The 21,934-nt window shown below is 42.5% G+C and overlaps 1 protein-coding gene and 1 long non-coding RNA gene across 2 annotated transcripts; both read right to left on the reverse strand.

Annotated features, from left to right (window-relative positions):
- Positions 1-8,459: 8,459 nt before the first annotated feature.
- Positions 8,460-11,626, reverse strand: LOC135483618 (proteasome subunit alpha type-4-like). The gene is made up of 7 exons (XM_064764600.1): positions 11,390-11,626; positions 11,014-11,176; positions 10,647-10,724; positions 10,197-10,285; positions 9,825-9,955; positions 9,158-9,428; positions 8,460-8,910 (listed from the first exon to the last, which is right to left on the reverse strand). Exons 2-6 carry the CDS (start codon positions 11,148-11,150, stop codon positions 9,162-9,164), a joined length of 702 nt encoding a protein of 233 aa, XP_064620670.1. The 5' UTR covers positions 11,151-11,176; positions 11,390-11,626; the 3' UTR covers positions 8,460-8,910; positions 9,158-9,161.
- A 532-nt stretch (positions 11,627-12,158) lies between these two features.
- Positions 12,159-21,508, reverse strand: LOC135482499 (uncharacterized). Its single transcript, XR_010446227.1, has 3 exons — positions 21,299-21,508; positions 16,157-19,176; positions 12,159-14,031 (listed from the first exon to the last, which is right to left on the reverse strand). It is a non-coding gene; the product is annotated as an uncharacterized LOC135482499 (long non-coding RNA).
- Positions 21,509-21,934: the final 426 nt, after the last annotated feature.

The raw sequence follows: 21,934 nt of genomic DNA on the forward strand, positions 1-21,934 counted from the left end.
ATGAGGAATACGGGAATCATGCCACAGAGCAAGGGGTGTCCGGGATCGTTAGATGGGCAATGTCACATACAGCTCACAATAGGGAGACAGAACCATCACAAGAGACATTCTATCATGAGGAATACGGGAATCATACCACAGAGCTATGGGTGTCAGGGATCATTAGATGGGAAATGTCTCATACAGCTCATAATGGGGGAGACAGAACAATCACAAGAGACATTCTATCATGAGGAATACGGGAATCATGCCACAGAGCAATGGATGTCGGGGATCATTAGATTGGCAATGTCTCATACAGCTCATAATGGGGGAGACAGAACAATCACAAGAAAGACATTCTGTCATGAGGAATATGGGAATCATGCCACAGAGCAATGGATGTCGGGGATCATTAGATGGGCAATGTCTCATACAGCTCATAATGGGGGAGACAGAACAATCAAGAAAGACATTCTGTCATGAGGAATATGGGAATCATGCCACAGAGCAATGGGTGTCAGGGATCATTAGATGGACAATGTCTCATACAGCTCATAATTGGGGAGACAGAACAATCACAAGAGACATTCTATCATAAGGATTACTGGAATCAAGCCACAAAGCAATGGATGTCGGGGATCATTAGATGGGAAATGTCTCATACATCTCATAATGGGGGAGACAGAACAATCATGAAAGACATTCTAACATGAGGGATAGGGGAATCATGCCACAGAGCAATGGATGTCGGGGATCATTAGATGAACAATGTCTCATACAGCTCATAATGGGGGAGACAGAACAATCACAAGAGACATTCTATCATGAGGAATACGGGAATCATGCCACAGAGCAATGGATGTCGGGGATCATTAGATGGACAATGTCTCATACAGCTCATAATGGGGGAGACAGAACAATCACAAGATACATTCTATCATGAGGAATACGGGAATCATGCCACAGAGCAATGGATGTCAGGAATCATTAGATGGACAATGTCTCATACAGCTCATAATGGGGGAGACAGAACAACTACAAGAGACATTCTATCATGAGGAATACGGGAATCATGCCACAGAGCTATGGGTGTCAGGGATCATTAGATGGACAATGTCTCATACAGCTCATAATGGGGGAGACAGAACAATCACAAGATACATTCTATCATGAGGAATACGGGAATCATGCCACAGAGCAATGGATGTCAGGAATCATTAGATGGACAATGTCTCATACAGCTCATAATGGGGGAGACAGAACAACTACAAGAGACATTCTATCATGAGGAATACAGGAATCATACCACAGAGCAATGGGTGTCGGGGATCATTAGATGGACAATGTCACATACAGCTCATAATGGGGGAGACAACTACGACAAGAGACATTCTATCATGAGGATTACTGGAATCAAGCCACAGAGCAATGGATGTCGGGGATCATTAGATGGGCAATGTCTCATACAGCTCATAATGGGGGAGACAGAACAACTACAAGAGACATTCTATCATGAGGGATACATGAATCATACCACAGAGCAATGGATGTCGGGGATCATTAGATGGACAATGTCTCATACAGCTCATAATGGGGGAGACAGAACAATCACAAGAGACATTCTAACATGAGGAATACGGGAATCATGCCACAGAGCAATGGATGTCGGGGATCATTAGATGGACAATGCCTCATACAGCTCATAATGGGGGAGACAGAACAACCAAGAGATATTCTATCATGAGGAATACGGGAATCATGCCACAGAGCAATGGATGTCGGGGATCATTAGATGGACAATGTCTCATACAGCTCATAATGGGGGAAACAGAACAACTACAAGAGACATTCTATCATGAGGGATACATGAATCATACCACAGAGCAATGGATGTCGGGGATCATTAGATGGACAATGTCTCATACAGCTCATAATGGGGGAGACAACAACGACAAGAGACATTCTATCATGAGGATTACTGGAATGAAGCCACAGAGCAATGGATGTCGGGGATCATTAGATGGGAAATGTCTCATACATCTCATAATGGGGGAGACAGAACAATCATGAAAGACATTCTATCATGAGGAATACGGGAATCATGCCACAGAGCAATGGGTGTCAGGGATCGTTAGATGGGCAATGTCACATACAGCTCACAATAGGGGAGACAGAACCATCACAAGAGACATTCTATCATGAGGAATACGGGAACCATGCCACAGATCAATGGATGTCAGGGATCATTAGATGTGCAATGTCTCATACAGCTCATAATGGGGGAGACAGAACAATCACAAGATACATTCTATCATGAGGAATACGGGAATCATGCCACAGAGCAATGGATGTCAGGAATCATTAGATGGACAATGTCTCATACAGCTCATAATGGGGGAGACAGAACAACTACAAGAGACATTCTATCATGAGGAATACAGGAATCATACCACAGAGCAATGGGTGTCGGGGATCATTAGATGGACAATGTCACATACAGCTCATAATGGGGGAGACAACTACGACAAGAGACATTCTATCATGAGGATTACTGGAATCAAGCCACAGAGCAATGGATGTCGGGGATCATTAGATGGGCAATGTCTCATACAGCTCATAATGGGGGAGACAGAACAACTACAAGAGACATTCTATCATGAGGGATACATGAATCATACCACAGAGCAATGGATGTCGGGGATCATTAGATGGACAATGTCTCATACAGCTCATAATGGGGGAGACAGAACAATCACAAGAGACATTCTAACATGAGGAATACGGGAATCATGCCACAGAGCAATGGATGTCGGGGATCATTAGATGGACAATGCCTCATACAGCTCATAATGGGGGAGACAGAACAACCAAGAGATATTCTATCATGAGGAATACGGGAATCATGCCACAGAGCAATGGATGTCGGGGATCATTAGATGGACAATGTCTCATACAGCTCATAATGGGGGAAACAGAACAACTACAAGAGACATTCTATCATGAGGGATACATGAATCATACCACAGAGCAATGGATGTCGGGGATCATTAGATGGACAATGTCTCATACAGCTCATAATGGGGGAGACAACAACGACAAGAGACATTCTATCATGAGGATTACTGGAATCAAGCCACAGAGCAATGGATGTCGGGGATCATTAGATGGGAAATGTCTCATACAGCTCATAATGGGGGAGACAGAACAATCACAAGAGACATTCTATCATGAGGAATACGGGAATCATGCCACAGAGCAATGGATGTCGGGGATCATTAGATGGACAATGTCTCATACAGCTCATAATGGGGGAGACAGAACAACCAAGAGATATTCTATCATGAGGAATACGGGAATCATGCCACAGAGCAATGGATGTCGGGGATCATTAGATGAACAATGTCACATACAGCTCATAATGGGGGAGACAGAACAATCACAAGAGACATTCTATCATGAGGAATACGGGAATCATACCACAGAGCAATGGGTGTCAGGGATCGTTAGATGGGCAATGTCTCATACAGCTCATAATAGGGGAGACAGAACAATCACAAGAGACATTCTATCATGAGGAATACGGGAATCATGCCACAGAGCAATGGATGTCGGGGATCATTAGATGGACAATGTCTCATACAGCTCATAATGGGGGAGACAGAACAATCACAAGAGACATTCTATCATGAGGAATACGGGAATCATGTCACAGAGCAATGGATGTCGGGGATCATTAGATGGACAATGTCTCATACAGCTCATAATGGGGGAGACAGAACAATCACAAGAGACATTCTGTCATGAGGAATACGGGAATCATGCCACAGAGCAATGGATGTCGGGGATCATTAGATGGACAATGGGTGAGGTCAAATCTCAGAGTTAACTCTACACCTAGATTATCCAAGTGTAATCTCTGTGAAAAGTGTTAACCTGAACCCTAGACACCAAGTTCAGGTTAACACCTTGGTGACACCTGGGTTACACCAAGATTACACTTGAATAATACTTTCCTAACACCTTCTAGATACTTTACTTCTACATGGGCAAGGTGCCAAGCCTGGCACATGTCAGTGGTAAATAATCCATGCCACAGTTACATAATGATGTTAGTTTCACTTGGTTTCCTGGTTGCACAGGTCTGGCACTTTGCCCATGTTGAAGAGAGGTTGAATTGGACTATGCGTAGATCTTTAGTGTAAGTCTGTCATCTGAGCAGTCATCATGGACGGAAAGGGGAAGAAACGCTTCCAGTGGACACTCGAGAAGAGGATGCAAACTCTTGAGTACATGATTGATCACCATGAGGCATTTCGTCGTGCCAAGAAGAATGCTCTGGTCCAGGAATTTTATGCAGCAGTAGGGAACCACGTTGGTACCCACGCCGAAGTGGTTGAAAATATGCTTAAGAACCTAGGGAAGGAATATCGAGATGCCATCAAGACACAGCAGGCTTCAGGGGCTGCAACAGATGATATGCACCCTGGTTTAAAACTCAAGGACTCTCGTGAATTATTTGAACTTTTTGACTCTTTCCATCGACTTTATTATCCGAAGGGCGGGGCAGCCAGACCTGCAATTGTTATGACACCAACCGGCATCACTAGGCCAGGATCTGCAACGAACTCCTGACCCCAAACCCCTAGCGATGAAAACTGCAGCATACCAGATGACCGCGGTGTTGTCATCAGCTCAGATAGGAGTACTCCATCCCCTTCGACATCAAGGTCTGGAACGCCAACTGTTCAGGCAGGAACCGATGCCAGTACCAGTGCCGGAAAAAAACGTCCTGCTTCACAAATGATGCCCCCGGTGACCACAGGAAAGAAGGCCAGGGACGAAAGTGATTTCATGAACTCTTCTGTGCAACATCAAGAGCAAACTTGTGACTTGATGAAAGAAATCAGGGATACGCTCCGTGAACTTGTGTACGAGATTCGTTTATTCCGTGCTGCTGTGTTGGAGGAGAGAGGAATAACCATTATTGAACAATTACCTGATACCGACTAAATTACAGTCCCTACTAACCCGCTCAATACCGGATTTTTCAAGCACCGAGTCCCGTCATACAGACAAGACTCTTTTTATGCAATTAATTACCATGATTGCTGAGTGAACAACATTTTATTGATGAAAACAGTTACAGAAACTGCGATTTGTCACGCTAACAGCAAGGAATTAGTTTTAGTTAATTTTATAGATGGCTCTTTATAGTGGTGGCTTGATCTATACTACACCCACAAAACAGAGAGGTACAATTGTTGTGTGATAACAGACTATTTTGTTTCTTCAGTTCTAGCCATGACTATTCCATCATATTTTTGGTTCAGGATTTGTTTACAAGTAGTGACATGCCACAGATTGGACAGCCAAGTAGGCTTCTCTTTGAGTTACTAAATTGGGGATACTAAGAATAAGCAATCATTTTCAGTTATTTTACTTTTGTCTTTGTCTTTCACATATGGTTCAAGCCAAGAAATTGGTGTAAAGGTTGTGTAACACGCATGTTGCTACAGTGCATTTTGATGGAAAAACAGGGCCATATTTCGCAGCGTACCTATTCTCTTTTAGCTGATTGATCCTCCATATCAGTTCAGTACATCCGATAGACCTCACAACTATTTGACGGAGTCGAGTGCATCTGTTGTTAAAATCTAGTTGTTCCTGTCGAAGATTATTTCCAGTAAAAGTAATCAGCACAGATCGGTGCAGGTTCCTGTAGGCAGGATCACCAAGCATAACATACTCCTCTGGAAGTTGATCAAGGAAGTCGAACAATTCTCGAGACCACTCGGCCGCTGTTTTGTCGTGCGTCGATCCAGGTACTCCGCTTATAACGTGTCTTACCCTGCCAAATCGATCTACAACGTACTGCACGTTGATGGAGTCGCAACATTTCCCCGGCCTCCCACGGTAATACGCATCACCAGCCCTATCAGGCTTTTGGATTTTCACAATAACGCCGTCTATGAAAAGAATCACTTGCCGCTCAACTCCGTCGATATCAACCAGAGGCTGGGCCAGTTGATCAAACTCATCCTGCTCAGGGAATGAAATATGACGCGCAGCTATGTCAAAGAAAAAGTCAGAAACCTCAGTCACATGTAATATTGCAGTTGGCTTAGCATAACCAACAGCATAACCGACCTGTCTGTGAAAGCCTCCTGAAGCGAGGTAGTGCAAAAAAGTTTTCATTCTTCTTGAAGGTGTACTTGCGTTGACTTGGCCATTCCCCTGGTGATTAGCCTGCCTCCATCCATGAAAATAATCAACAAGGTGATCAAATTGTTCTTGGTTGAGCCTCATATGCCGCTCAATCGGTTCTCCACTGTAGGCAGGCATTCGAATAAAGTTCTCTGCTCTTCTATTATGTCTTAGGGCAACAACTTGAAACATAGGAATCGCAAACATGGCTGCCTTTGTAACTCTGAGAATTGACCTCTCACAGGTGTTAACCTCCAGGAGGTTAACACCTGATGTACACGATCTGTAATGCATTTTCTTAACACTTGGCCACTTCCTCAGATTAAGGGAACACCTGAGCGATCAAAGTGTTCCCTAGGTGTCTACCAAGTGTTAACTTAGTGTCAACTCGGTGTTAAGAAAGTGTTAACTAGGAGTCAAGTGAGGAGGTCAAATCTCGGGGTTTTGGAACACTTTCTTAACACCTGGTGTTAACACTTAGTAAACTCTGAGATTTGACCTCACCCAATGTCTTATACAGCTCATAATGGGGGAAGCAGAACAATCATGAAAGACATTCTGTCATGAGGAATACGGGAATCATGCCACAGAGCAATGGATGTCGGGGATCATTAGATGGACAATGTCTCATACAGCTCATAATGGGGGAGACAGAACAATCATGAAAGACATTCTGTCATGAGGAATACGGGAATCATGCCACAGAGCAATGGATGTCGGGGATCATTAGATGGACAATGTCTTATACAGCTCATAATGGGGGAAGCAGAACAATCATGAAAGACATTCTGTCATGAGGAATACGGGAATCATACCACAGAGCAATGGATGTCGGGGATCATTAGATGGACAATGTCTTATACAGCTCATAATGGGGGAGACAGAACAATCATGAAAGACATTCTGTCATGAGGAATACGGGAATCATGCCACAGAGCAATGGATGTCGGGGATCATTAGATGGACAATGTCACATACAGCTCATAATGGGGGAGACAGAACAATCACAAGAGAAATTCTGTCATGAGGAATACGGGAATCATGCCACAGAGCAATGGATGTCGGAGATCATTAGATGGACAATGTCTCATACAGCTCATAATGGGGGAGACAGAACAATCACAAGAGACATTCTGTCATGAGGAATACGGGAATCATGCCACAGAGCAATGGATTTCGGGGATCATTAGATGGACAATGTCTCATACGGCTCATAATGGGGGAGGCAGAACAACAACAAGAGACATTCTATCATGAGGGATACGGGAATCATGCCACAGAGCAATGGATGTCAGGGATCATTAGATGGACAATGTTACATACAGCTCATAATGGGGGAAACAGAACAATCACAAGAGACATTCTATCATGAGGAATACGGGAATCATACCACAGAGCAATGGATGTCGGGGATCATTAGATGGACAATGTCTCATACAGCTCATAATGGGGGAGACAGAACAATCACAAGAGACATTCTATCATGAGGAATACGGGAATCATGCCACAGAGCAATGGATGTCGGGGATCATTAGATGGACAATGTCTCATACAGCTCATAATGGGGGAGACAGAACAATCACAAGAGACATTCTATCATGAGGAACACGGGAAATGCCACAGAGCAATGGATGTCGGGGATCATGAGATGGACAATGTCACATACAGCTCATAATGGGGGAGACAACAACCACAAGAGACATTCTATCATGAGGAATACGGGAATCATGCCACAGAGTAATGGATGTCGGGGATCATTAGATGGACAATGTCTCATACAGTTCACTATGGGGGAGACAGAACAACCACAAGAGACATTCTATCATGAGGAATACGGGAATCATGCCACAGAGCAATGGATGTCGGGGATCATTCTATGAATTACATGTCACAATCAGATCAGGCCTCGGACAGTGTGACATCCCAAACATGTGATGGCCATTCACATTCACCATTGCAATATGGCACATTTGTGGGAATGTCAGGCATGACCTGACCTTCCTATTTTATGGAACATTCAAACTGGGCTGGAGCAGTGTCTGCCAGCAGGATGGGGCTGCAGAAAACCTCACTCTGAATATATCACGGGCCAGATTCCTAATTGGGTGTTGGCCTAGTTTCATTTGTTTCTGGCCCGTTGTCTCCCATCCTAGGTTTTAAAGACGTGGTCACGTTATAAAGACAGTAGTTGCCTTGAGGTTTGAGTTGTCAAGGGGATTTCATCATAGACTTTTTGGCAATTGTGTTTTTGAAAGGATCAAAGAAGCTTTTGATTACGAAACAAATTCACGATTTATTGACAATTGCATGAATAAATGCAAATACAAATAGATCACTATCTTATCTGGTTTCACATCTATTTCTTATGAAACTTTCAGATGAGCACATAAATTCTGCAAGGTTGAGAAAAAGTCCTTGAAGGAATAGTTAACCCCTCGATACAAGTTGACTGTTTTGCAAAACAAACTGATCAAAGCACTTTTGATGATAGCTGTACTTTGTCATGTGATGAGAAAGTCAATCTTCATGTACATGTACTGTCAATCTCTTTTTATAAAGTCTGTCATTCCCTGAAGGAAATGTGCATTTTAGTCTCTAAACTGTGTTGTGGCTCCCAAAGACACAGAAGGAAGGCAAATAAAGTCATTGGCTCTTGTCCCAACGATTTTTTGAGGTGATTCGAAGATACCAGAAATCTATGCGGTCTGCTGCAAACTCTCCTGCCTGGAATAAGGAAAGTAGATGGCATTAGCACTACAATTCAATTTTTAATTTCAATTACTGTAGGCACATCACAGCACATTTTTTCTTGTATGCCAATACGGTAGAATGTAACTTGGGTCCCTTGCCCCTGAGATTGAGAAGACCACTACAAGCTATTAACTTAACATATCATATCATTCACTTGAAGACACTCTACTTCCCTACAAGAATTGTCAGTTTTGTCTATAAGGAAAGCAGGATATATTACCTCTCTACGATTTGTCCTTCTTCTTCTTTTCGGCCTCTGCCTTTGCCTCAGCTTCCTCATAGACCTTAATCAGTTTATTCACGGTTTCTGCTGGCAACACCTGGATCTTCGTCACTCCATTTTCTCGCGTGAGCGTCGCCATCTCAACTTTTTCTGAAGTGAGTTTGTTCGTGTCCAAGGTTTTGCTCAAGACTTTGATGGAGAGGTTCAAAGCATCTTCGAGTGTGGTCTCATTTTCTTTGTATTCTTGCTTCAGCATGGACACTGCAGCCTGAAATTGAAGAGTGAATACAGTAACAATGCTCACAATCCAAAGTTAATGGTGGCGTAGAAGATAAACGCAAGAGTGACGTTCAAAATGAACATTGAAGTGTGTCCAGTTCCTAGTTGACTCATCTCCTGTATCCTTCAGCAGAAGCATCTCTCTAAGGACATCCATGGAACTAACAAATGCTGTCCTTGATAGAGAGATGTCCTGATGAGGCCAAATTCTATAGAAACAACCTACTTGAAACAATGTCCCTACTAGATAGGGTGTCTTGCAAACTACAGCGGTGTCAGGGAGGTTCAACTGCACATATTTCAAGCTACAAATTTATGACTCCAAACATGCCAAAAGGGGAGAAGGAATCTACACTATTTTCATTTGAAAATGGTTTCTACTTACAGCGCTGTTATTGCCTATACAGGTTGCTTTCCATCCACCATAGTTTCCGCTCGGGTCACTCTGGTACAGCTGGTAGCCATAATGCTTGTCCCAGCCCATATAAAGTATTGACACACCAAATGGTCGTTTACCTGCAAAAAAGACAACCATGTCAAGAAAGGAAAGTCTGCATCAACATCATTTTGACACTGGAAGAGACTTAATTAATCGACACTGTTTCATCTCCAGTCTGACAGCCTAAACATTATAAATATGGATATAGGAATCGAATACTGACTCACTTAACAATTTGTGACTGATTGATATCAATGTTGGTACAATATTGTTGTGCAATCAACACTGCTGACTGTAGTGTTAGGGCTTTCTACCTACCTCCAAACTGCGTATAGGCTTGTTTGATATCACATAAAGAACTGACCAACTGTTCACAAGGGATGGGCTGCTGGTAGTACAAACTAAACCTGGAAGAGGAACAGAAGAAGCATTAAAAAAACTCCTGATAAGGAGGTCGAGGGTGCTCTCCGAAGGAACACTGCGTGTTTTTTTCATCTCTGTGTCAATGAACTCAATGGGCAGGATTCCTGACCCTCCAGACAGTAGCTTAAGATGGACTGCACTCCCTGGTAATAGTCACACGCTGATAAAAACCCAACCACCGCCCAATCATAGTGGCATGGAACAAATGCTCTTTAGAGCAAGCACATAGAGGGGGCGGGGAACAAATCATGGTCACTAAGCCAATTCGTGATCATGAGGATGATAATAATTCCAGTTATTGAATTAGCAGTGACTATAATTCCAGAGGTCTAAAAAGGAACATACCTTTGGGCGATAAGTCTCAGTTCATTCGTCAGGACGTTAGCATCTGATGTAATACCTGCCACACTACATGCCATATCCCTGTAAAGACAAAAATATACAAGAAATAAGAATTTGATGCTGTTTTGGACAAGTGTATGATAAAGGAAGTGGACTGTAAGTGTAAGATATAACAGAAGAGATTACAAATGTTCCATTGGGTAGAGTGTTTTCATAGCCAGCCACTGCCGTATTGGCGAGTAGAACAATGATTTGTCATGCACGACTTTCCTGAATGCGATGCTGTCAGGAGTGTTTGGGCTTGCTTTCTTTTGTCTGTAGCTCCTAAGCAACCCAAATCATTACGATGTGAAAGCGGAATTGTACTCACTCCTGTAATTTGTAAATTTTTTCTGAATATGAGACCTCATCCAACAACTTGTTGGTGTTCCTTCTCTCGGCGGCTAGTAGCACCCCATCCTTGGCAAGGATACCGAGACAGGTCCCAGCATGCCCAATAGCCTCCATGGCATATTCGACCTGGTACAGCCGCCCTACAAAAGGAATGAATACATTGAAAGTCGGAAGTTACAACTGTTTATCGAGTAATGGCATTGATTAGGCATAGTGTTGAGCTAGGATGTGTAACTTTATACTTATAGCCAAGAAAAGCTGTCTTCAAATCCAGTCACACTTCAAAATGTTGAAGCATGATGTGTTATGTATGTAGATCAACATCTTCCATCCAGAAACCTCCGATAACTTACCCTCAGGGGAAAAGATGGTGGTCTTGGAATCGTATCGTCGAGACTAGAATGAAAAAGGTAATCTAAGTAACATTCATTCCTCAGCCTGACTAAGAAACCTTTTTTGCCAAGGGCGCAGACTAGTCATGCGTTTCACCTGGAACAAAGGGTCAGTGGCTTATGGCATTGGCCAAAGTTTGCTCAGGCCTTCCAAAACTGAATTGTTCTGAGTTTGCGCATTTGTTTTGTTTCAGTTTGGGCTCTAGCCTAGGCCTAGAGGCCACGGCCAGGTGTGTCTTTATCGAAAGAGGTCCATTCTCTCTCGCATAACTGATCATAGTCAGAGTATACTGAACCATTATCACTGCCACCCCAAAATGTTTTGCTGTGCAAAACGTAAAATTAGCATGTTAGGTCTGCACTACAGGACAGTGGACAGTCGGTCAGTGCAGTGCATTTTCATTTGATTCACATGACGAAAACCGGCCGACGGGAAGGCAAAAAGAAGCAAGAAACTACACAATAATCTATCAGTTTCGTTGTATTTTTCAAATCTATATATAATTCGCATCGTGTAAAATAAGATACGACTCTGTCAGGTAAGTTTAAAGGGTCTAAAATAGATGAATTCGAAGGGAATAGTACGCTGACAATGCAGTTTGCGACTCACCATTTTTCTTGTTGTGGTCGTCGGTAAGATAATTTCCATTGGTGCCGCCATAAATATGCGGACCGATCCTATCCGATTTTACAGTAAAATTTAAAGATTAAACAAGTATTACCGTATTGTATCAGGAACTTTACTCCTGGCTTTATTCATATGTGAAACAGGAAGGGAAGACATCCACCGGTCTCTTACCGCCGCTACATGGCTGATCGTGTCCAGAGAAACGCAGTAAAATTGGATAGGAACCGTCTCGACTGCTTCGAGCTGACCTCCACACATGTCGCTCGCGTTGGTCTTAGCTCAATCGATCAATCATTAGTAAAATAACAGACTAACTAAGACACAACGTGTCTTGGATTTATATTTATTGAATAGTTTTAATATGATATTTAAGTAGTAAAATGACTGGAGGCCAGGAAATATTTACAATCTTCCTCAATCTGTTCCTCGTTCAACACAATAAAACCGGTAGTAAATATTGAAATACATGTACTTGTACAATAATCCCGAAATATATTGTATTGAGCAGTTAATTAGGCACATGATATGGCTAGATTGCTTATATTTCTCACCGAACAACGTATACGTCTCTGATGAAAATAGTGTCAACCTTTTTGCGTCTCCCATCGCATAATCGGCTGCGGGCGCGTATCGGAGCATCGTTATATCATGAAACTCGATCGGGCGTCTAAATAGCTTTTGTCCTTGCAAAGATTTTGGAGACCACGCACACTGTGCAAGGTACAAGGACATTGGAATAAGTAATTTTCACCTTTGAGTAAAATTTCTTGTCAGGGATCAGTTCTTTGCTCTATCTTCGCTATTCTGTATTCTTCCCTTACGGAATCGGAGGAGAATTGCGAGCGACGCAATGTGTCTCCAAAATAGAGTCCGAGGATAGAGTATCACACGGACGACCAACAAGATTGCCAAGATTCCACCTGCACAATCTATCTGCATTCTGAAGATACTCTCAATATAATCGTTTTTAATTATAATTAGTGAATAGGTTGTATCAAAATGCATTCAATTACTTTTATGGTATTCCTTGAAGTAATTAAGCCGACGTATAAAAATATTTATAATTTTGTCTCCTAAAGTTCCCAGGGAAAATGGATAATACTTTTTAGTGTCTCAGTTGAGTACTTATCCCCTGAATGCGTATCCGTCATGGAATATGGTCTCTTCGTTTTTAAGTCATGGTCTGGCTGTGCTTTGAGAATCCTTTCTCACACCATTGACACAATGTTTGCTGGGTATCGCCTGTTGTCCCGACTCTGTCCAGCTCCTGCCTGTCCGTTTGGAGCAATAGGCACGTTTCTCCTCGCTTTGTCTACAGCCCTGATGCAGAGGCCTAACTGCACGACGATGGACGGCAGGAGGAACAATGTCAATACAAGCAACAGGGCATGAAGGACGAGTCCGTCTCTGACGTACGCTATCCGAAAACTCCGGTCCTCCTGGTGACTCAGGCAAAAGCTCAGTACCGACGGCTTGGTTTTATCCCAGTAGGATTCACACATCACCATTTCGTAGGTTTTCTGCCGCAGCAGGTGAAGCTCCACCTCGTGTTTGTTCACACCCACGCAAGACACAACAAATAACGAAAAGGCGAATAGAAATGTTACCATGTGTCCGAAGAGGGTAAACAAAATGTACAAAAGTTTCTTAATTTTGTGAGCAGCGATTGAAACACATCCACACAGAACAAACGCAAAACCAGCCCAGAAACCGAACCCGGTTTGAAATGACCACGCCCGGACCACCATCATTCCGATGTAGAAGAAAAAAACGAAGCACCCTGCAACTATTTCGACAGTCGCTGCGATTGGTGTCCATAACTTGTTGTGCTCGTAGACATGGGCGTCAACGTCCAACTCCGCTGGAGCCGAGTTGTGATCGGTTGTTGATGTCGTCTGCCTGTCCTCTGTCTCACTGCGCATGGGCGGGTTCATGTTGTACGACCGACCCATCAGTTTATGATTGCGAGGTGTCGCTGAAAAGAAATTTGAAAAATATATGAAAAGGAATGGCCAGCAGCAGGCCAGCATGCACACCGGGTTGATCAACTGGTCGGGATGAGACAACATCATTGCGTATCTTATTTTTGCTACGGTACCTGAACTCATAGTTTAATAGAAATAGGCTCAGGACTATACGCGCTTGTCTCACACTTGCACAACGACGAATGGACAGTGAATTATAGAGATGTGACTTTAGGATGTGCATGTTTTCAGATTTATTATTTTTACAGGACATGTCCTTGTCCCTAGAATCGATATAAGGCAGTATGACAGCTCTAGCTCTGGGATGGATTTGGCCTGTAACGGTATATACACTGTGTTGGCTGGGAAGAGAATAACCGGTCAGATCAGTCTCTGCTGAAGTGAGTTGATACAACACCATCCAAGGTAACATCTGTTGGAGTGATTGACCCTGACTACTGGTGCGCAAGCGAGCTGCACCCAAAAGACCATCTCCCCCAATTATCCATATCCCACCTTTATAACAGGCAGAGCTCGTAAAAGGGAATTTGCGATCTCGGAGACGTCAAAAGGCCTAAATAAGCTAATAGATAATTTCCCTGTTATCATTCAGACTAAGAGACCCCCCTCTGGACAATGTCCTCAAGACCTTGCCCTGGACACGCCCCAGGGCTGGCTGTAATGGAATCAGTCCACTGAGGCCAACTGCTGCATACATCCAGCCTCCCCAACATCAAACAATAAAATCGATGATGTGCTATATTAGAATCAATTCATCTCGTACAACAGTACACCCGGAGCTGAGCGAGATGAGAGATATAATCAGCGTGTTTGGTTACAGTGCAATGGTGGCTGTGTTGAAATGTATTAGGCAGGAAACAATGGAGAGGCTATTGTGATAGCTTTATATTTTGATCCAAGAACGAGAACGAGAATTATAGATGGCATGGGCATGCCCTGAGACAATGATGCAAACCAATCCAGTTGACTTGAGAAAAACCAGATGAGAGGAAATTCAGCTCGTTCGCATTCTCACTCCCAGATTCAATCGGATTCTCCCTGGCGTGTGTGAAGTGATTGACTTTAAGTCATGTTGAAGGCAAAAGTCGTTAGTGCGCCCAAGGCTGCATTCCAATACGGGCTTTACCTGTGATATTCTAGAAAGATAACGTATTCCAACCCCATCAACTATAAGTCATCTGAATCAATATATTTCATCATTATTACAATAAAAAACGTTGATTCGCGTCATCATATGCACTAATGCCGTTGATAATCCCCATGGTCCTTTAACATGAAATACTACATCACAATGTATAGGTGAAAATATGTGTACATCTAGATTTTAAAAGTTATGATTTTGAATAATGAATAAGCAAATGTCTGGTTCACATGGTTGAAAATGAGAATTTTGTAACCGGATGAATGATTGATGTTCCCTCCTAGATTCTATGGGTTGGCCCGAAATATCTCACCGCCTACAGTATAATTTTCATATCTAAAATAAATATTATCGCGGCCTCCTGGTTGTGACTTCGTCCCAAGACCAATGAAGGATGTATGGAAATCAAAGACCGCCGAATCTCTCTCCGAGCAACTCACGCAGGAATGATAAAGACGAATTTCGTTGTGTGTTTTTCGAATCCCCATCGCGTTAAAAGAACATACTTTGAGATGTTAAGCAGAGGGATGTTTGATTATAATTTCCACTCATCCAAGATTGGTCTAATGAGGACCAAGTCATAACCAGAATGACCGCATAAGGGCACTTCAGGTGCATCATCTGAGTTCTACGACGCTTGCTTTCGCTCTCCAAGAAAACAATGCGTCAATGATACGTCACCTGCATCTTATTCAGCAGACAAACAGGAATTAAAGAAAAGAAAGACAACAGAGTCGGAGAATTCACCAGAGAGGGCAACCTTAGTCCCCTTTTTGTTTGTAAGCGAAGGCATGTTTCTCTGCTGAACACATAAATGTATCACGCACTATCTAACAATGGACCACAATCTGTCTTCAATACAAACAGCATTGACGATGCCGTTGAAAATAATACGTCCTTGAAAAAATGAGATTTTCTCAACGAAGTGCATGGCCTGATAAAAATGTGATGCTATACAACTATGAAATATTTACCTTACACCCTATCTAAAATAGAAAATGTAGCTTTCGAATTAGAAACTCCGCGGTAGAAGCATGTGTTGCATACATCATCTGGTATCCCTCATAAAGTGATCATCCGTACGGTTCTGCATAAATATTGATCACTGTAGGTCAACTGTACAACTCTGGGCGGTGTACGTGCAAATATTAAGCCGTTCACTGCAACAGGTGGGGAAAATGGGAGAACTGTCGCAGGGATTGTTATGGTAGTTCATTAGAATGATAATATGAAATATTAGATCTTCGTGCCATGTCAATAAAGAGATGTTTACAACTCTTTCCATGTGGAACCAGCTGCAACCAGCTCCACCTATATCGACTCCATTTGAGTGGTGTACCGCTATAGGCGCGGCGACAAAGCTTTGCCACGGCGACATAGCTAGGAGCAACGACTTTTTACGCACGAATCCAAGTCATGAAATCAATAATAAGATTGTCAACAATAATTATCAAATAGGACAACTGTTTAATGTCAATAGAAAGCACAGGTCAAAATGTATCACATAGATTTCTGCTGTTCGAAAAATTAATCCCTCACTAACATATTCAATAGAATAAGCAAGAGAAGACAAATCAGACCAAAACATAAATGGGTCAGGGCAATCCGTTCATCCGACTTGGGTTCAAAGAGCCAAGCTGTCGCTACCGCCACGAAGGCCGTGATGCCACATACGATTGATGTAGCCAGTCTCTGGACGGCGCGAGTCAGGATCACATGAGTGTCTGCTGCCCGGCGAATATTCCTCCTAGACTCCTCCGACCAAGCTCCGAGGGCGGATATCGTGTACTTGAAAGACCCAACAGCATTCCCCATCACAGTTTGTGTCGAAGATGGACAAGAGCAATAAGCATTGCAGTTGAGGGTCAGCGTAGACAATTTTTAACAGTTGTCCGCCACAGACGTCGTCGACACATTCAGTTGTACCCTGTCACATCCCTTGTCTTTCAACTTGTGTCTCTTAACGAAGACAGAAATGCTATTGGCTGAGTGTGTTCCGACACTTACTAGACGGTTACAATCGAGTTCCGGTCTCGAATCACTTGTAATCACAGAGAGGCGGCTATTGTCCTACTGGGTAAACGCCTGCACGGAATATGTGATATCCAACCGCTAGATTGTGCTTTTCAGCGTCATAAGTGTCAGAGTCGTCTTGTCCCTCTTGTCAGTGGCCTGGGGTAGAATGAACTCCACTCATAGATAAAAGGCGAAGCTGCGTGCATGTGGTGTACATGAAGACATGCAGAAAGAAGTCCTTCGTATCAAAGCCCAACGTCTTTTCGATAAAGACACTCAAACAAGTGAACAGTGCGACACTTCAGACAAATACCACGAGACATTTAGAAACCTTTACCGAATTTGATTTATTAGTGCCAAAATAAATGAGTCAGTTGAGATCTTTTGTTTACCGATTGAACTTTAAAACGACTGTCGCGATTTTATCAGTCAATGACACTCAGGTCATCCGGATGACATTTTTATCTAGAGTGACAGATTGTGGAAACGTCACATAAGGTTCAATATTTTTCAACCAAACCGGTTGTATGAATAGAATATTTATTGAAAAAGTAAATTACATGAATAAGATAGAAGCTGCATTAAGCTAAACATTAAACTTTTGATATAATAAGGCAAAGTAACTCTTTTTGGGAGGAGGTTAACAACTATCCTAATGGTATTTTCAAATCCCTCTTAATCCAGATTTACTCACAATCAAATTATAGCGCTACAAATAATTTTTTTACTGATAATTCTATTTTATGAGGGGACACAGTCCGTCGACTATTGTTTTTCAAAGTTACTGAACCACTCATGCCAATGGCTATGCTTTTCAAAGAGAATGAGAAGAGTCTTGACATAGTGACCTACATTCAAGGATTTCTAATTCAAAAAAAAAAAATTATAGTAAATGTAAAAGTGACGAAAATTGTGATGGATTATGACGTTCAATAATTGAGAAAAATCGAAGTACCACGAAGCTTTCAATCAGACTCCCAGCCTAGTAAACAAACCACTTACGCACCCCACTGCGAGATCTCGCGATATTTGGGTGGTCGATCGCTTCCTGCAGATGAACACTAAACTCGACACAACGTTGTTCAACGTTATTTTCCTCCATTTAACATGCTTTCCTTGCGTCTGCAGTGGTTCACCTAATCTCTCCCGAAACTAATATTGCATCGTATATGTAACATCATAGCTGAGTTTTGCGGGGAGAGATTTCGTGGTGTTTTAATTAAATATCATTCATCCCAATTTGGTCCGAGGACAATTGAATGTCACAGCCAGAATGCCAAGCAAGACCACTTTAAGCATAAAACTCCAGTACCTATAATCTTTCTTCAACTTGAACAACGTCGACATTCTCCATGTTATTGTCATTTCTACTATCCGCTTTAACTGTTACCGCTTCATTATCACGTCCAAGTTCCTGCATTTCATTCTTGGGTACCTGGTGATTCGTTTCTTCTCGGGCCTTGTACTGCGACCTGTCAGCATTCTCCGTGTGACTGATCACAGAGAGAACCGAAAACACGACAAGGACGACGCAGACGACAAGAAGCGCTAGACAGACAAGCATCAAAATCGCATTCAGTGCTTTCGCAGATTCAATATTGCTGCAGAAAGCTTTGAAACCACTACACTTTACATCAAACGTCGATGTTCCTACAGCATGGACGATGAAGAAGCTAAACGCGAATACGGCGGTGATGACACTCAATCCGATTGAGAGGACAACCCAGAGCAACTTCTGCAGCTGGTACGCGAGGATCCCTATGACGCCTGTCGCGATGAAGAGTATTCCGCCCCAGATGCCGCAGCCAGAAGCGTAGGGCCACATTCTTATTACGAGGAGGCCGATAAAGAAAGCAACGTCCAAAACTCCAAGGATGATTTGTCCCAAGGCCAAGACGAACATGATTAGCTTCTTGTGTTCCGGACATTTGTCGCCGAGGTCGATGGTCACTTTTTTTATTTCCACGCCCATAATGATCTGCAACGAGACGAAGTACTTTTGAATGAGTTGAGCTTTTTTTTTATTTCAGAGAGGTGATGAAAAAGACATTCAATACGTCATGTGTCTCGGGACAAGGGGTCAATGGTCAAGACCGCGATTGCTTTGGATCTCAAATCAATATTTCCCGTCAAAAATGATGTGGTGAATCCGAACTAGGGAGAGAAGCAATCCGTCTTATCAAAATCCATATGAATTCATGGTCGTAACGCTCCAAAGTAAACCACTCTTATCGACGTCAGAACCAAGGGCATATCCCCATGGTTTCTTGTCCCAGTCTTCGGTCTTCGGTGGTACCAAAGACTCTTCTTAGAGAATGATTCGTTGATTCAAAAATTCGTTGAAATATTCTGGTTTTACCAAGGAATCATTGCTTTACGACGAAGAAGCGGTAAGACAATAAGATCCCGTGCATAAGGATTACTCATTCGCCGCAGAGGAGCCACCCGTAGGACAATGAGATACCATGCATGATTTCGTCCTATCACTGTTCTTGGATGAGCCACATGAAGACAATTGGATTCGTGTTTGTTTTCGGATGAGCCGCACGTAGGACAATGAGTTCCCATGCATGGATTCGTCAATGTCCTTCGATGTGCTACTTGAAGGACAGTTTAAAGGTCCCGTGCATGGATTCGTCTTTGGCTGCACAATCCATTTTAGAATACCATGCAGGCGTTACCTGACATCGGTGCATACTGAAAGTGACGTTAAATACTGGTTGTGTAAAATATGTCGTGCGTTTGCTACTTGAAAATGAACAGGCACTCTTGCTCGCAAGATCAATTCAAAACTGGACCCCGTTCAAAATTGATTTGCTGAACTTAACCACATTCACTCCTTCATGCAACTTCAGCCATATGCCAATTATTATAGTGTAAAATGTATAAGTGGTGACAAGTGAAGTTAAATGTAACACGAATCTTACTGTAGGATCAATTCAACTACAAACCAGCAGACATTTCCATTAGCAGTTGGGAATGTACGGTGTATCAAACTTTGTCATACCCTGCACTAGTTTACGCACCATAGAACATCTCGCGATCAATAGCCAGGTAGATGTATCATGCGGTTTCATTCACAAGACTATGGTTAACTAGTTTGCAAAGTTTCAAATAAATGTAAATCATTAAATATTGCTTTTAGTCAAACTCCACTTGTTTGACGACTCATATCGACCAACTACACACGCACGAATAAAAAGCTACGAGTATTCTCTTAGGCGTAGCAGCAAGGAACGCCTTTGAACAAATGCACCAGATTTCATCCAAAAATCTCGTCGGTTTCAAAACCTTTTTTCAGCGTTTAAACTTTCAGGTTCATCTCATGCTGGACCCTCTTGGCCAACGAATTTCAAAAGCTCCGCTTCAATATTTCATAAATTTGGCGGAGTTTTTTTTTCTGAAGAGTTCGGCACAATGAATCAGTTACAAAAGAATTATTCGACAACTAACTCCCTCCACCTCGAGTGGGGGCAAGCAGTTTAAATGTATGTCAATCACTTTATATAACCCTTCAGTCACTACTTTTTGCGCACGTTTCGGGAAGGTGAATGTTTAAAAAAAGATATCTAAAGATGTGGCCGTTTGGTATCGGATGATCCATTGACCTATCAGACGAGTGGCCGAAGCATCAGACCGGAGCGTGGAATAGGCGTCCGTAGGGCACAATCATACACTAATAAAGCAGTGACGACGTTCAAACGCAAGTCTCACGTTACGTCCGTACTAAAAGAGAAAATAAGAAAATATCTAGACATCTCCGTCTTTAACCACTGCCTATAGGACAGTTTAAAGGTCCCGGCATCAATGTCACGCCTTGGAAGTTGTGACGACGAATCGGTGCGACCATGACATAAAAAATTCTGCATTTCCATATGCTGTGTCATTTTAATTATAATTTAAATTTAAACATCAAATACATTCCCGAGCGATATGATACACGACTTCTTCAATTCAATTATGCGCAATAGTAGGCCTAGTAAAAGTTAGAAACTTTTACAAACGGCCGGCAGACGACAGGGAGACCAAATAGTTTACTGTATGTTGTTCCAAATATTGTGCAAAACTGATTATTTCAAAGAGAACTTTAGATAACTCACCTTTGATTTTATCCTAAAGTGTAACTTTGAACCTGAGGAAACACCTTTATCTATCGACCTGGAAGTGGGGTCCAGTTTATTTCTGGATCATTGCGATGCCTGTTATGTCGCACAAGTTCGGACCGCTATGGAGTCAGCTCTCATGCACTCACAGATAGGACTGTGAGTCGATGAGAAACGCGACGTCCGCTGAATAAAGTTAGACACACTTCAAATGCAGCTGCTTACTAGTACTTCAGAATCTCAGTAGTCCTCCAAACGAAGTATATATTTCATTGTACTGTTGTCCTCGTTTAAGTGCAATGTATTTGGAATATCTTAAGTCCTTCTCGTTTGAATACAAATTTTGATGTACTACGCCCATGGAGACTTGAGCATGAGGCAAACTTGTGCGTCTTCGGGTGATGCGAGTGATCTCTGATCTTATAGCCACTATCCTAACTGTGTTTATTATGTATTCCTCGATTTCAATTTGCAGCATGTACATGTATAACACAGCGCATCTATCCTCGCTCGAACGGGGATATCGAGTTTTGTTTTAGTTTAGGCCAAATCGTTTTTCTAATTGCTACTTATGTTGCCTCGTCATACATTCTATATATTCAAACACACATTTCAACGCTGATTCTGCCCATG

This window comes from Lineus longissimus, chromosome 2 (assembly GCF_910592395.1).
Source record: "Lineus longissimus chromosome 2, tnLinLong1.2, whole genome shotgun sequence".
Taxonomy (NCBI): Eukaryota; Metazoa; Nemertea; class Pilidiophora; order Heteronemertea; family Lineidae; genus Lineus; species Lineus longissimus.